At 37.3% G+C, this 18,496-nt stretch overlaps 1 protein-coding gene across 1 annotated transcript in view; it reads right to left on the bottom strand.

Annotated features, from left to right (window-relative positions):
• The window catches only part of PLCH2 (phospholipase C eta 2), a 239,830-nt gene that overhangs the window by 211,492 nt on the left and 9,842 nt on the right, over positions 1-18,496 (bottom strand). Inside the window, exon 2 of the mRNA XM_053452574.1 lies at positions 7,247-7,769. Coding sequence (XP_053308549.1) covers positions 7,247-7,349 — 103 coding nt within the window. The 5' untranslated portion in view covers positions 7,350-7,769. The remainder of the gene's footprint in view (positions 1-7,246; positions 7,770-18,496) is intronic.

Here is an 18,496-nt window from a genome sequence, read left to right as displayed (position 1 = left end):
TAGCCACATCGGAGTTTTCTTTTAGAAGTTATGCTTGGATCGTTTCCAGTAAAAATGAAACAGTGTTACAATGTTACGGCATCATGTATCAATTTCCAGTACATGACAGTACTGCCCTCTAGTGCCCAACGCCGTACTATCAACTCCGTAATACGTAATAAAAAGACCCAAATGGCCGTCTAATCTGCTCTTTTTGAATCACTTTATACTTGATGCTTTAGTATAGTGTTATGGACTTCGTAAACTTCCTTGAACTTCTTTACCGTGGTTACCTGTACTACTTCCACTGAAGGTATATTCTAGGTATCTACCACTCTTTCTGTAATGTAGAATTATCTTAAATCACCCTCGGTCTTCCACCCTGTAATCATGGTGTTCTAGTTCTGGCACTCCTTTTTAACAACTGGGGGATCCACTGAACCTATGCCTATACATCAAAGTAGGGTATATTTACAGCAGCTTAATTTTACTTGCCAACTAAACAGAATTTAATCGGCTGAAAAACTAATATTATATTTAAAACCTAGTCAACCTAGGTATATTAGGCACGTGGGAGGTAAGTTTACTGCTCTCCATACAATTTACATTGCTTTTCTAATTTGTGCTTATGATACTACGTGTTGTGGACATGTGATGGACAGTTGACATCTTACTCACTATTGGTGTGGTGAGGGTCAAATCCTGCATTTGTGGATATTAAGAAGAAATACTTAGGGATAGATTTGATTAGTCACAGACTATATTACCCATAATACATTAAACACAACTTTTTTTTAATATATATGATAAATGATATACACAAATCTCTTGCTTCCATGTACATAAACATGTAGTAACTATCCTGAAAACAATATTCGGGAGGCATCATTCATTTGAATTCTCATTCCTCCACTGCCACATTTGATTTACAAAAGCAAATGCTGATGGTGGTGAGACTCGTCATCATGTCAGGAATGAGTTCACAGCCACTTTGTTAGGAAAAAGAGTATCTCTTTATGATTTAATATTACACTGACCCTGGAGATCTGCCTGGATGAGCAGGTTACTCCCTGATTTAACTGACAAAAAGGCACTGAGAAGGTCCTTCTAGGCCTCTCCACTAATTATTATATCAGTGTTGGCAAAAGGCAGACCTCTGGCTATGGGCTCTTTAAAAATTTATGTGAAGCTTCAAAAGAATTCTTTAACAACAATAAAACTGATATCTGAACTGTATTTCATAGTAAAATCAGGATTTGCTTCACTATGGTTTACACAGTAATGATTTGCTTTCATAGATCATAGCACATGTCTCTAATACTTTCACAGGCGTATTAAATGAACACTAATAATCAAGTAATAGGTTTTGTGCATATGACCAGAGCAATTGGAGCACTTGGTATCCTGGGGGTGCTGAGAGTGGTGTATTATTTGTAAGGAGACGGCCCAAGGTGGTGCCAGCCCTTAGAGGAAGGTGGCCTTATTGGGATGAAAATCCCTGTACCTTTCTTCCTTCCTGAGACATCTTCCCTTTCTAAGTGCTCAGAATGTTTGGTCCATGTGAGTATATCGCGCTGCTCTACAGCCCTAAAAGGCAACCTTGAAAATGTAATTATAAATGAAATTATGTAAGTACACAAAAGCATTAAGCTATCCAAAATGCGAAACAAATGGTGGCCTAAGGTCACCTTCTTGCCTAAGGTGTCATTTGGTCCAGGACCAGCCATGTACATGGGAGGCCAAGTACTGCAGTAAGCTCCATAGTTAATAAATAAATCTAAATATAAGATAGATAACTTTGGATATCTAAACTTTAGATGCAAGTCAGGAATTTATCCATAGAGTTCAATATATAAAAAGCACAAAACATTAAGCGTCAGCATTAAAATGTTAGAATATTTCCCCAGGCTTGTATAAAAAATATATAAATGGCAAGTCTTTACTTTAGCTTTTCAAGCAAACTTGTTACATTACGCTTGCATTTATCACTAGGTTTCCAAATACCACACATCCATCATGCCTCGTCTCTCCCTACACCTCGAGTATCCCAGTGAAACAACAACAAATTACTCAGAAACAGGCAGGTATCTGCCGTCTGACAAATGCGAGCTGTAAACTACACAAATAAAGAGCTCAAAGCAATGATTTGTGGAATGCGAGTTAAATAAAACTGTCTAAAAGTCTCAAGAGTATAATTGTCGGTACTGATATTAGCATTGTGATGTGTTCAAGCACAAATATTTTCTAGCTGGAAGCTAAAAAGAACTGAAAGGCACTCAATGTCCCATGTCACACGCAGCATCCTGTAGGGTAACTCTTTGTTTTATTTCTGCATAAATTAACATGGAACAATCAGTCAATTATTACTGCTGCATGTTGCCTTTGTCCTTTGGTATGTACGATAACGTCTCTGTTCCTCTGCATCTAGATTGTAGAATAATTCATTGTTTTCTTGCTCAGTTTTAGCATTAGTCTGGAATTAAAGTGTTAAACAAGCTGTCATCATCAGTTCAAAGTCCCATATTTATTACTAAAATGGGTCCTAGATCATGTTTTTAATTTGGAAAGCTGCAAACCATTTCAAATATGGGATTGGAGGAAAAACGTAATGGATATCATTCCAAATTTTGGATTGGAGGAAAAAACGTATAAACAGATATCATTCCAAATACTGGATTGGAGGAAAAACACAACAAATGTCTAACTTTACTGGTAGACGTCAAAGTTTTTCCTAAATCCCCACCTAATTTTCTATATCCATCCAACTGCAAGTCGAAGGACTCCAGTGACACTCTGATGATGTCAACACACATCTTAACCAATCATCTGAGACCAGGTGCTGAATGTGCAATGTCCTCTCACCACTAGAGTAAGGTTTGTTGCATTTTAAGGAGACACGGGTAATTCACTATTAAGGCTGTACCGGCTAGGCAAGGTGCTCCATAGTGTATACAAGCCGGTTACAAAGACGATCACTGATCTCCCCAACCGACACATTGAGCACTGGAACACCGAGGAGTCTGATCGCTCAATAGAGCGATCTGTACCTGGCTACGTGTCAGAGGGTACCGCTAGAACTGCTGCCCAGAATACTCCACCGGATATATACTTTCTTAAAATGTTGAGGGCCTTGAAAAATAGCTTAAGCTTGGGAAAAAATAACTTTAACTTGTTGAATACCAAGTTATTTTTAAAGTATAGCGGTACTTTAATCAAAGGAGAATTGAATTGTATAGGCTGTGTGAGCTCAAATGTCTGAATTTAATTGAATCGAAGGTGGAAAAGCTGAGACGTAAGTTATATAAAAAGAGAATTCTAAAGAGTCGCAGAATTATGCTGGTTTATGAGAAGAAATAAGGCTCCCAATATGTTGGACAAGCAAGGTGTGAGTTCATAGATTTTAGATTATGACGCGTTTTAGATCATGGAGAGGTTTTGTTTTTCCTGACACGGGCTGCGGCATTCCTGTAAAAAAACACCATTCAATCCCCAAAGGCTAAATCAAATTCGTACAGTTGAACAACACAGGGAGCTTACTTGAGGCCCTTCCTACTTTCCTGGAAACCTTCTATAACAAGGGCTAGCAGATACAAGAGGAGAAATAATTCCGACCCAGAGATCAAGAAGTTAAGTTCACTGCCCCATGGATATACAATGGTGAGCTTAAAAAAACACATTATCCTAAAAACTGCCCCCACCAATCATACGTTTAGGCTCCCAACAATTAACCAGGTAATTCCGACCAAAGAAATAGATCATTATTGCCTGTGGTCACTGACCTACATTATAATTCGAGAATGATATGGCTACATAAAGTGTTATTCTAGGGGGGGGGAAACACATTGACAGGGATTGCTGAAATTCCTGAAAGATGCTTTTACAAGTAAAATGGCCTGAACACACAAACTAATCCAGATGAAACCCACACGGTAATTATATGAGCGGTTTTCAGAATTACCTGGTTAATTGTAGGGGTTTATTCTGGTCTAAACATCCTCAGGGTAAAAAAGATACACAAAGGTTTTTTTTATGATTTTTCTTTGTTTCATCATAAAGCAATTTACTTGAGACTGTTCTAAAATGCTCTCCACGTTGCACCTCGGTAATCGGGCAAGTCTCCGCAGGGCCTCTGCTTCCTGTCATCTGCTCTTTTGTTGCAGTTTTTCACACTACATTACTCACCCTGTACACCTTCTTAACACAACCGATAAAAAGATTACCACCTTCATAAACGTGACAATTCCAGCAGCTCATACCAACAATGTTAAAAGCACAAACCCAGCTGACTTTGCACATTATGTTCCGGAGAAATGTTCTTTATAAGATGGGCCACCTAAGCTATGGACTATGGATTCCAAGATGCTCAGCCGAAGCACCGGTGAAGGAGATGATGCTGGGATTTTGTGAGAAAACCGTGTGTCCAACCAGTCCTGTCTCACTTAAAGTGAAATCAGAAATGGAATCAGTAATATCCTCCTAAAAAAGACACTTGTTTTCACATCCAATTATTAGAGGAGATCTTATCGAGATCAAGTATACATGCATCCGCACTAGGGTCTTGTTCCCCAAGCCAGGGCTGGAACTGACTGGCGGTAAGTCTAGCATGTACAAGGACACCACAGAAATTTAAAGGGACCAGCTGGAGTGTCCTTTAATAGTATGCCAAGAACACGGCACATAATAAATACACATGCTACATTATGAAAGCCATCATTCATCTACAAAAGACAAATATTCTATGGAGCTACCTGGCTCGGATAAAGTGTGATTAAAACCTGTTTACATTGCAACAAGTATCTGTTTACAGTGTTTCTCTGATCTTTGATTTCACAAATAATGACGAGGACAAGAACACTTTACCAGCAATTAAATGTTTTATCAGGATAATTAGAAAGCAAAATGGTGCGTCGTTGGGTTGCTCTGTGCAATGAACTATAGCTTCAATATTGTCAGGCATTCATTGCTAAAACTTACCGGTATACTGATTGAAAACAACAAGCCTTACGCAATCACGTGTATGAACTACAATATGTCACTCAAATGATACAGGACTCTATACAAATCACAAACTTTGTAAGTTATACAGTTACACAGGGCCACCATGAGACATTTTGGGGCCCCTTACAGAAAAAATGGTCTGCCCTCCCAAATGACTTCCCACACTACCAGGATTTTCTCTCCTACTCATCTTTTTTGGTGGCAAAGATGGCACAGGCAGGCTGTTTGGGGGTACTGACAAACTGGTGGCTAAGATGCCACTGGGGCAATGTTTACAGAATTTACTCTCTTTGCATGGTTTGCAGATTTTTTAGCCACCTTGTCGCCACTCTTGGATCACGTTCGCAATATGACATCCAGTCAGAGCGCAGACATCATGGTGATGTCGCAGGAGACTAGCGATGCCTCTGCCAGTGAGGGGTCCTCCTCCAGCCCCCTCTAGTCCAGAGTCAGCCTTTCCCTTCTTTGCGACTGACGTACCTTGCATGTATCAAGACAGCCTCAATACTGTGGAGGGTGAACTAAACGTTATACATTATTCAGGGACCACTTCTATTCAGTCTTATTTCTAGAAACATCGGTACAAAGGTACGCTCCGCATGTGAATGGGACAGTATGTTGTTAATAACTAAGATGCCCATAGAGGCCTCTCCTTCCACCCAGTAACCCCTGGCACTGCCATCCCCATCCTCTATAACACAGGAACTTATTCCTCATGCACGAGTTTAAGGACCACCTCAATCAGAGGAGACGGCAATCCCAGAGTTACACGGCAGAGCGTCTTCATTGACCTAAAACTATGTAAGCATTTTCATTTACAAATTAATTCCCTGTTCATATTTTACCGTACAATCTACTTAATCACATTATCTTTTTATTAACAAATTACACTGTGAAATCAACAAGTTTAATACAATTATAATGCTTAACATTATCCATCTAAATGATCCGAGGCTACATTTTCTTAATTGATGTACAATTTAACTATTAACATAGTGTAATACGTGACTGTATTACCCTTAACAAATGGTGTATGTGTGTCGTTCAAGTGCTCCAGTTTGGACACTAGTTATTACCTAGTCTTTAACAAACCCCAAACAATAGCACGCAAGGAGAAAATGATGCCATCGGCTGAGTACGGTGCACTTGGCAAAGAGTTTCTTGGAATTTTTTGAACTGTGATGAATAGGGATTAAAATTCCTGACATACCATGCAAGTTGTACTCTTTTATATATATTTCCCTTACGTAACACGTCAACAACCCCAGAACACTTAAGCCATTGCAGTATAACTCCAGTCCTCAAGGGCCACAAATGGTCCACAATGTTCAGATATCCCAGCTTAGGCAAAGACATCTCAATTAAAACTTAGTTAACCAATGTCGTCATCTATATAGTATGTAGTTCGTAGCTATTATGTCTTATTAGACTGTATTCCACAAAGTTCAATGGCAACATTTATCAGTTCCAAAGTATCCTGTGTCTGTTCACTAATGCTGTCCATCCCGTAACTCTACCCTTTAAAACATCACACTATGTCAAAACACATCTTTTTGGTGTTGACACATTTACCTCAACACAACAGGCAACATCGCTTCAATGTAACAAGATAAAAACCACAAACTGGAAAAGGAGCCGAGCTTCAAAAGATCTGACAGATAGATAGATAGATAGATAGACAGACAGATAGATAGATAGATAGATAGATAGATAGATAGATAGATAGAGAAGAAGCACACCACTATCCAAAAGCTGTTTTTAAGCAAGATAAATCCTTTACTTCTCCTAGCAGCTTTATGGTAACACATACTTTATATCCTACAAGAAATAAATTGCGTTGCCAACAAAAGATATATTGCTACGACAAATTGTTCTTAAAGGAACTTTGTTAAGAATCATATTTTACTGAGATGAAACAGCAGAGAAGGCCATAGAAAGATCTTCTTACATGTTCATACGATGCAAAATTTTAGTTTGTAAAGAAAGTCTTATGACCAAGCCTATTAGTGGTGGTGGAGGAGAAATTGTCACAAAATTGTGATGCTGAACCCAAAAACAAAAGGCAATATGCAAAATAATATGTAACACTGATAGGTTTAAAGATATGTCAATATTTTATGATCTCTTAAATTGACTATAAAAATGATTGATTTGATACCAAGACCTTCCAAATGAGCATTGGTGGCATTTATCTGTATTTTCAAAAGATTTATGCTTTAAGAATTCCTGTGTTAATGTTACTCTTATTGAATAAAATACATCCACTTACCCACATAGATAATGTTTTCAGAGAGAAATCGGCAGTTCTCCTCATCTCCGTTCACTTGAGGTTCTGACTGCGTCTTCCTGGTCTTCATATTTGGGGATTCCATAATGGTTTCTCCAAAAAACTTTTGATTCTTCCAGTAATCCAATAAATATGATCAAGAAGCCAACGTTCTGTTAAAAACTCCAACTATCGGAACAGTCTTCTTTACCGACACGAGACGCCAGTGAACATGGTTTTTAGTTTCAGAAACAAACACAAGACCGCTCCACTGTGTCTTGTTTTCACAAGCTAGAATGTAGTGTCTGGAATTTTTTTTCCGACTCTTGTTTCAAAGGCAGTCATGATCCATTGGTCAGCACACCTGCACACGCTGTACTACTAATTATCGGGTGCGAGACGGGAGGGAGGTAACTCCATATCAAGGCCAGTAGACAGGATTCTTTCCTTGGTTGTCTCCAGTGGGTAATGGGATTTAACTTACTGTTTCATACAGCCTTTGAAGATGTCAGATATTCAATTCAACCTAACAGAAGGAATTTTTGAAAATTAGATGTTTCAAAAAAAAGACCATAAAGGTAAATATGGTGTTACCAAGGCAGAGTCGAACAATCTGTGGCACAACATTCCATCTACAATCCCAATTACCCTCAACAACTCTATTACGTCACCAGGGTTCGAATGGGAATAAAGACCAATCAGGGCTGTTAAAGAGCTGGAGTTGACAATTCCTGCGATTAAACTAGACAAACCCCATTGTTAAACAGCTGGAGGACAATCGTCTACATTAAAAGGGTTCACTGTTTACCTTAGAGAGGCAGTCACAGAAGTGATTTATTTTGTTTTTTAATGATGGTACCTTTCATGTTAACCTGGGCTGCTATAATCTCCCTTTCCTTAGGACTTTTGCTGTTGTCTGAAAGGTCCCCTACTCCACATAGTAATATAACATCCTACATCCCCAAATGGACCCATTAGACATACGAAGGCCCTATGTAGCCTCTTAATATGCTGATATGGTAGAGCTACCTCTGTTGGAGGAGTCAGTTGAAATAATGGAGAGTGGTGCGTTAGAGGACAATGGGTCATACCAGGTCAAAAAGGTTTCGGTCACTACCCCGGTATGACCCAGCTGTAGATCTATCTGCCCTGGCAGAAGGAGAGACAATGACAGCAATCACTTGAGCTCCTTGTCCTTTTGCTGCTAGAGCTTTGCAAGATTTATTGTTTGGCTAATTTAGTTTTATAAGATATGGCTATTAAAATGTGTCATTTAAATGACATACGCAACACTTTGGTAAATTACAAGGCTTGAAAAAGGATGTCAGTGTAATGATTCTTCCTGATTTTAAGAATGAATATTAGATTAAAGCACCTAGCACTCATTCTTGTAAGAAGCTCATGTTGTTTTCAAAATTGTTTGCCATTTACTTTTCTCTATTTTCCTCGCTGAGCTGTCAAATTAATATAAAGGAGGAAGAAAATGATCGGTGCAAAAAAAATAACAACATGTACAGATTTTGAAAAGGAAAGTCTAATTATTGGCACCACCAAACGGTTTGATGATTATAGGTCAGTCTTAATAAGGTGATCTTATGGTTTTTAAGGCAATTTGATATCGATTAAAATGCTTTCCTATAATGTCAAGATAAAGACTTACAATATACAGAGTTGGCATGGTCTCTCCATGAAAAGTTAATGAAACGCATGTTCCCAAGAAACACGCAATTATAGGAGGTGAGTTGAGCTGGCTTGGCCAAGAATATGGTTGGTACGGGCAAAACACATGAAGGAAACTGAACTTGTTAAATGTGAGGCTCTATAATTCTTCCCTGGTAATTATATGTTACGTACACAGAAATCCATGTCAGCATTTTCCAAAGTAATGGAGCTCACTGCCAAAACATGTTATATATATATGTTGCATAAGAGCTGAGGCTCTCTGACGAAAGGCATACGTTTTATTTCAAATAAAATAACTGGCCAAGCTGCAATTTTATTCCATCTATTGTCCTCCGCGTTCTCCTTTGATGTGATATTTGCATACGTCCCAGTTTTTGCAGGACAGTCTGGATTTTAGGCATCAGTCGGGACCATGGGCTAGTTTGGGATATCTTCTGATCTCCTCCGACCAGCCCAAGGAGCTGAAAAATCCATGCCATAAACCTTGTGATGGTCTTTTGAACCAAGCATGGTCCAACCAGCAGAAACTTTAAATTGGTTGCCAGTGGATATGGCCTTTAAAACCTTGCTTTGTATACTTTTCCTTCATGGAGTGATTTATGGCAACTATAATGAAATCATTTCTTTTTTTCCCTTCATAAATCTGGACTTCTATTGGTTTTCACTATGGTTTTTTTAGTATCAATTTTTAATCATAGACTGAAACTTATTTATGTCACCAAGTAAGGCATTGTGAAGAACAATAATGTATTTTATACATTAAATTTTATTTTTTAGAACCTCGTTTTTGCCTTTTTTGTATATATATTACTATGAAAGGGCTGTAGCTTTTTAATACACAAAACTGCCAAATCTGATTTTACGAATATTTCAATATTTCATAAAATTATCAACGAGACAATGCCGGAGAATGTATTACAGGTAATAATAATGCATAATGCACCTATTTCGTCTCTTTTTAACTGTAACTGCAGCGAGATTATATACAAGTTGACAACATGCCTCTCCCAAATGGAGCGTATAGAGAGATCTGCTTTATTCTTTTTTCATTTATTTATTTAATGACAGCCACACTTGCCAAAACACAGAATTTTCTCTTCAGCCAAAAGCAAAGAAATCGAGGCAGGTTCTTGCATGTCCTTAAGTACATCACCTAATGAAACAAAGCAGACCTTCTTGTGGATTGTGCACATGTACCAACGAATGACGTATGTATGAAAATCCGTCAAGCAGAAGGATGCTGATACTTTCCATGACGTTATCTCAAAAGAATCTGCTGTCTGTGATTGCAAACAATGACATATAGACATGTATTAACAAAAACATGTTACACGTTCAGGTTCATTAAACTCCACGTAGATATATATGTAAGTGTTCTTAAAGTAAACTATGTACTTTCTTGTACTTTAGATCACGTATAAGATTATATAATTTTCATTGACATCATTCCTTTTTTCATAGCATTAAAGGGACACTCCAGCAATCATATACTCTTAAATACTGAGCGACCACTTTACATTTTAGTTTTCTCCCCCTTGGAGAGATTCTATAGAGTCCTCTCATATACGTTTCTGTACTTCCGCATCCCACCTCGCTGCCAGCCAGCTCCAGGGAGACCCCCTCGTGTACTGAATTCAATAAGCGGGCTTTCCTGCTGCAGACTGGCTGCTTTATGCTGCTAACATCAGCATGAAAAATGGGACCGAAGAGGGAGAAAAGTAGGAAAAAGGGGAGCTTGATCTGTTTAATTTCATGTTAAAAAATGCATATTAGAGTACTTACAAAGTGCTTTAATATACATTCTTAGTTTGTGTTACCGCATGGAACACGTGAGCAACCCATCACACTAAAAAGCCTGAATAATCAAAGTATAAGAGGATTATTTTACACCCACTTACAAATCTATCTATCTATCTATCTATCTATCTATCTATCTATCTATCTATCTATCTATCTATCTATCTATCTATCTATCTATCTATCCAGCTGCCTATCTATCTATCTATCTATCTATCTATCTATCTGTTAATTTGTCTATTTACATGTGAGTGGTCCAACCTAAAAAACGATAAGTGGCACAATAAAACACATGATCCTCTCTCAATGGGATCCTCACCAACTGTCTTTTTAACATATCATGCCTTACCTCATATGCCTTATGAAATAAACAAATAAATCTTGAAATTGACGGCAGACAGGAACCATTCGGCCTAATTAGTCTGCTTGTTTTTGTTGTCATGACTCCAACCTCACTTGGCCTTTGGTCTCGTTCTAGGTTTAGGAGCCATATGCCTACCTCATGCATGCCTAAGAAACTGGACTTATTAATGGTTAAGTCATGGGCCAAAATGCTTATATGTTATATGATACAATAGATTCTTTTTTTATTGATTTTATTAAGGGAAGTGGTGTTATTTTATAGTGCGGCTTGTTTAGTTTTTGCTTCCACCTTGTTTGTCAGATCATTATAGAGGCATTTAATCTTAATTTGCAGGTATTGGCTTCACCTTATTGTGCCATACCTGGAATTCCAAGCACGAAGGCACTTCTCGTGGTGTGGCAAGTTAATTAAAACAGCTGTTTTGTTGTGGAAAAACTTCCTTATTAAGTCACAGAAGGAAGATGGCATATTAAATTCATCTTCTTTTCAACTGCTCCTTTAAATGTAAGTTTACATTCATTAGTGCAAAGGTTCCAAACTGGAGAAACTTTGCCTACAACTGCCCCATATAGATATTTAAAATCATTAAGTGTAATTACCAATCAAATGCCTTCTCTTTGAACTTTTTGGACCTCTTCTTCAAGCTTCTTCAAGTGAAGGTAACATCTCCGATGTACACCAATCATAGCGGATACAGAACTACTCTAAACCTCTAAATACCATGGGAACAAAAGTAGACTCATTCCAAGATGGCAGAAACCCTTTTATTACGCTACATGGAGGATATTACTGGAGTCTCTAAGTAATCTGAAGGTTGTTATCTGTTCTGAGGTAAATCCAAGGCATTGGCACTGCTTTCATATTCGGTGCTTTAAATCATGTGAGCCTTTTAAATAATTAAATTGTCCTGAAATATCTGTTCATAATCAGTAAACGTTCTTCTGCTACTCCTCTGTAGTGGACCTTAGCATTGCTGGTCATAACACTCTTCTCCCTAATGGCCAACTGTTATCGACACCAGTGACATGTCCTAGCCTTGGCTGACTAGGCCTAGGGTGGCCGGTCCAGGGAAGAATTAGTCCTCCTGCTACCAAACAGGGCAGATCATCCCATTTGGTTTCCTTTTAGTCAATGGTCCGGTTACAAGGGAAACCTTTGATCTCCGAAAGAAATCTCCGAAACAAAGTGACATGGCTACTATTCCAAATCACATTTTTCCCCTGAAGTTATATCCCTTTTCCTCACCCTACCCTTGCAAGAAATATCTGAACCATTTAACCATAGTCAGCTATTTGACAATAGAGGAGACATCATTTAATGGGGAGGAATGATTGTGCAGATCAGGAAGTTAAATGACTGATCCATTGGTATATGCATATGGTAGGATTTTAATACATATAACTTGCTTATCTTCATTTATGGATACCATTACATCGGTTTATCTACATTATAGCATTAGAAAGTAAATACAATATATATATTTTTTAAAGTAGAATACATATTCACTTTAAATACACAATAAAATAGGAGCCCTTTTCTGTAGTTCGCCAAGAGTTGGGAATACTTCTGCGATTTGATTCCAAAATTCATTGAGGACCTTCATTATGCACCTTATTTTTCTAATCCCCATCTTTAACAGCGACAGATGAAAGATAACTCCTTGAAGATAAGTTGAAAAGAACAAGGGTTTAATATTTCATCTTCCTTCCGTTGCTCGCTTAGCTAGCATCAATGCAACAAAACAGCTGTCTAATGTCTTGCAGGGGTAATTCTGTAATACCTCCAAGGGCCATATTAATACTCTTTGTTCATTTATTTATAAAGCATGTCCTTGTATGTTTGTGCTAAAAGGCAGAAAAGCTTCAAGAATTAACGTTGATATTACTAAAAGGTATCACAGTATGGACATTCACAAGGTAACCGACATCTTTGACAATTTTCTTAAATAGATCCTTTCTGTTAATTTACTGAGTTTTTGGAGATTTTTTAATTAACAATTTCATTATTTTGTTGGTCAAGAACGATCTACGAATTTTATGAGCTGCCAAACATTTAACAAAGAAGTTTTTGATCGCAGTTAATATTCCAAGAGTAAGTTCTGTGGTTCAATCATTGGGCACAGATTAGAACTATTACGAATGCATCGACTAGAATCACTGGACTAAATGTTCTCAGAATACAGAGAAAAAACCAACAGCAGCTTAACCTGCTGTGACGATATTGGACAACTTAAGAAGTAGGTTTGAGATAAAATGGAATGTGTTCCCACATCATATTTCAATGGTTCCAAGAGAGCAAACAGGAAAATCATTTTACCACAAAGAATGTACGTTCAATGAATGTACCAGCAATATCCGAGCAAATGGAAATCAGGTTCGGGCAAGTTATTTTTGCTCATCACAGAACACCGAGGAAGGGTGGTAAGGTTACGCAGGAAGAAAACTTACAATTAGGGAGTGATAAAAGCATTTAGACAAATAAATACATTGAAACATAGAATTTGACAACCGATAAGAAGAATTTGGCCCATCTCGTCTGCCCATTTTTCCTGATTTAAAGACTCAGATCATAATCAGTCATTGGTCTTATCTTAGATTCAGGATAGGTCTATGCCTACCCTATGCATGGTTAAGTTCCCTCACTGTATACATTCAGATCGGAGATTCCTTTATGTATCTACCTTCTTTTCAGTAAAACGAACAGCTAAGCCTCTGACCTTCTGGTTTTAGATTATGAGCTAATGGAATATAAGTAAAGGCAAATCAGATGGTCACATTGTACTAGCAGAGAAATCATTTAATCATGGTAAGTATAAGGAAATGGACCATCCAAAAGTCCAGTGCTTGCACTATATTAGCATACCAACCAATTGTCTACTTTTGTCCCAGTCTCCGAGTATGAAATGTAGTTGCTCGACTTCTTGGGCAGTTTATTAACCACAAGTCAGAGATGCAGTGCCAATGATTAAGAATGCGAAACGCGTCTGGCTTTTCACCCCCTATCTGGGGCTGTCTCTCTTTCTGAGGTGTATGTCTGCTTTTTTCATGCTTCATTGATCAAAGGAATAATACCTAATATAATTCTGCAGATCTGATCTCCTTCGTGTGTTTCCTTTGGTAAGAAGTGTAACCCACCCCCTAGGTACTGTCTGTCAGAGGTGCAGTGCTTAGCTTTGTTCACTCCCTGTTTTTCCAACTCGTTCTTGACAGGAGCAGGTTTCAAGAGTAAACTAACAATGTGACGTTATGCGCTTGCATCATCCATGTTAATAATATTATTATTATTATTATTAATTGATTGACACATCACAATTAAATCCCATGGTGCTGTACAATAGGTAAAGAGGGCATAACACATAGCAAGTAACAATCTGGAGTTACAGAAACAAAAAGATAGAAAGGTCCTGTTTGCTGATGACCCCCCAAGCAGAAATCCGTCAAAGAAGCTGACAGCATCTGTCTGCCCTTCCCACCGTACATACTCGATAGGTGTTATCATTAATACTCAATTCACCTTATGAAACCAAGACTGACCGGAAATGATATAGTAGCATGGTTACTCTGTAGAAGTTTTAGTAGTTTGATTAGACCTAAAGTTTAAACGTGGATAATACATTGCTCATTGTAACATGTCTTACTGGTCCCATCAGGTTAAATTTACGGTCAGAATAAATTCACAATCCTAGACCACAAAAAAAACTCTGATTGAAGGAAGTATGTATTAGATATACCAACTTTCTATGTTTGGGTATAGTTTTTCACTGAAAATACCACAGTGGAACCAGGCCTGTGCTTTTTGTTAGTCACTCCTTTTAAAGACTTGAGTGGGCCCATCATTCAAGAGGGCCCTAGAAGATCTGGCCCTCCTTTGGAGGAAAGGAAGAGGCTGCATATCCCCGTGTGGTGGAAGAAATGAGTATCTGCTCCTACACTGTGGCCCTACCATGTTTTTGAACACATTGGGCTTCTAAAAAGAGAAATGGGAGCTCTGTCCCTTTAACATGATAGTTCCTGAGTTAGTTAACTTGACAATGCCACAGGCAGACAAAGTACTATTCAAGGAGAGACAGAGTTATTTGGTCCTCATTAGGCTTTACAAGAAAGGAGGAGGATAATAACCTAAATTATTCAAATTCCATTTGCTGAATGCAATACCAAACCAAAGAAATAATTATGTTTCCACATACTCGATTGATATCATACTCATATTTTATTAGAAGAGAACTTTGACTAAGCCCTTAATTGACATGCACGTACACATGCCGATTTTGGGTCATATAGCAATGACTCATAGGCACAGAACCTTCTAAAATATAGTCATTGTTTCAGTGGGATACATTTAGAAGCAGAATGGCACAAAAGCTCAAGGCGCTTCCGAGGCATTGCCAGGCCCTGGGGAGATATTTTAATAACTCTTAAATATCTATCTAAGTCTCAATATATTTAATTAAAAAAGAACTGGGCATAAATAAACTTTAAAAAAATAGTCAAATGTACTGATTTTATCTCAAGGGTCTCAAACACGCCAGTAATTGTGTGAACCCTTGGCTTAAAACAAGTACGTTAATGTATTTTTAATTGAGATGCCCTTGCTGTAGCTGGGATTTAAGCACCTAGCAGCTGAGGACATTTTTTTTTTTACAGTATGTCAAATGGAAGCTATTACTACGAACGGAATAAGAGAGTGACATCAGGGCACAAAAACTTCTTAAATACATAAAGAAACTTTGGGTCAGCCCTGGATATGGGTCTAAAAGTGGAAGCTCCCATAACATGGGCAAGTGCTGGACAAAAGTCTACTTTGCTTATAGGACAAATCAACATCATGTTATATTCATGTGCTTCAGCCTGCAGTTTATTAAAATAATAAAGGAGACATTTTTATTGTTATTATCATCTCTTATATATATATATATATCACCAACAGTTTACTCAGCGCTTCTTACAGTACATACTTTCAAAGGGTCTGCCAAACGACATTACATTAGGTAAAGAGGTCCCTTGCTTAAGAGTTTATAATCTAGACTTTCTTTTTAATAACTGAAAATGCTGTGATTGGTTTATTCACGGACATCCAGCTGCTTCTTCATCTTACTCCACTTTCACAGATTTATTATCTAATTAACTCTTAACTAATATACGCATGCCTTAGGTTTTAAAGACATTAATGAACTGAGCATAAAACGAATACCCATGTCTGTTAATATTTGTTAATATTTGTAATGTTGCACTTATATGTTCTGTCTTTTCTGCTGATCATGTATCCCAGCATTAAATTCACATTTAAACATCCATTTTTTTGAATGCATTTCTGACCTGGTTGAAAAAAAATATAGGATCTCAAATGAACATTTGTGCCAAAAGGAAACTGAGTTCCTAAGTAAGCTTTTTGTTTATTTTTAGTATCTAAAATAAGAGCATATGTCATGTTAAAACATGTTAACATAACATGAAATTTGTTTTTTCGCTGGCAATTAATGATGATTGGTTGGTTTTCTATGTCATATTCACTTTCAACAAGTTACATAACTGCTGGTTAGAGGTTAGACAGGGATCACTAGTTGAAAACCTTTGATCTGAAAAGAAAATGGAACAAATCGAAGAAAGGCTATTGGAATATAATAAATCCACTTTAACAGAGCTTTTTAAGGTTGGAGATGGATGTGAAGGACTTTGAGTTCCTTTGTAGGCACCGCAACCAGAGACTAGTCTGAATGGTGTAGCATGAATAGGAACAGCTCCACAACGGAGTCTCTTTTGTAGTTTACTGAAGACTTGGCAATTGCACAGAAACAGAGGGTACTGTAAAAGATGAATTCTCTTCTTGTTACAGGTCAGTGACCAGCTGGCACATTCAGTCTCCCAAATTATACTGAATGCCCATTAAACAACTAAGAGGCAGAGAGTTTTACAGTGGGCTATGAAGATTTCTATAATGTGGCTTTTCTTTCAGCTGTAAAATGTTATCAATATTGTATATATTAAATCTTTCTTTTGAATTTTATGTAGGAATCTAGAATTAAAGGGACACTCCAGCAATCATATATACTTTAATGCATATGATAGCCAGGTGGTCCAGTACCTTTAATCAGGTCCCCGTGGAAATGCTTGGGGGGGGGATTATCTGTGGATAAATTTTCCATCTGATCGAGAAATAATATATAGTGCCATCTGCAGTGTGTGCTTAATGCTAACAATAATTGTGTGAAGACAAACATTAAGTTGATTGTGAGATAATAAAGAGATGTATTTCACATATGTGTCTCATTTTTGTTATCCCTATTAGTGGTATGTTTATCTTGTTTTATTTTCTTTTTGTAAAGAAGCTAAAGCTTTGATTTATAGGATAGGATGAAGGGCATTCTAATCCAAGGGAACTAGGAATGTCTGGGGGATGGAGATCAGAAGAGAGGAAAAAACATTCTGCTTCAGGTGCTCAACCTGTAAGGAGCCTTAAGCTCGCAAACTGTGCTCCATGGGCAGCATTATCATTTTAAGGATGACCTTCCTTTTCTTTCTTTGATATCTAAAACTTTGATCCAGGCCACTCTTGACACCTAAATAGACTAATCATTCATTAATAATGAAGCAGATTGTCTGTTCCTACATACTACTAGAGAAAGCAAAGGATAAACACAAATCATGTGAACAGAATAAAGGCTAGGTAGGTGAGATAAAAAAAAGTAAAAAATAAGAGGACTGGAAGGATATATATACACGATATCTTGTATATTTATATACAAGATCCCCAAGTACCTTATATATATATATATAACCCATTTACTTTTATAATTTGAAAACACTTGGGTTGCATTGGTCTGTATTAACAAATGTAGTAAGGGATTTGTATTTGGTCATTAAAGGAAACTGCTGTGCAGAACAACAGGAAGTGATAATAATACAATTTAAAATGGCCTCCTCCTGTCACAAAATACATCATTTAAAATATTTCATAGTTTACAAAGGTTCTTACATTGTATGACTTTTATGAAAAATATATAACTTAATATAATATATATATATATATATATATATGTAATTTCCTTTTAAAATCACATTAAATAATAAGGTATATCTGATCTTTATTTAAAGGCTCCTTTTAATTTAAATGACTCTTTTTAATTACCTCATAATCCCAAACTTTTTTTTTTGTATACAGTTTATAAATTCTGTGTATACAGCAGAGGACGCATATTATAGCCGGAGAATTTCCTGTTTTCCCTTTCAATGTTCACAGAAGTCTACGGTGATATATAGCTGTAATTCATCTCTACAGCGTGATAATGATTCTCATTTTATCCCATGCCAAGTCACAGGGTAAACTATTTTGGGTGGGTGGAGATGCTGTAAACTGTTATCCTGAGAACATTGCTAAACCCTAATTTCCTCTGGCAGCAAAACACATCGTTT

Source organism: Spea bombifrons, chromosome 12 (assembly GCF_027358695.1).
Source record: "Spea bombifrons isolate aSpeBom1 chromosome 12, aSpeBom1.2.pri, whole genome shotgun sequence".
NCBI classification, from domain to species: domain Eukaryota; kingdom Metazoa; phylum Chordata; class Amphibia; order Anura; family Pelobatidae; genus Spea; species Spea bombifrons.
Note: the sequence above shows the minus strand (reverse complement) of the source record. Positions and strands in the feature narration are given on the sequence as shown.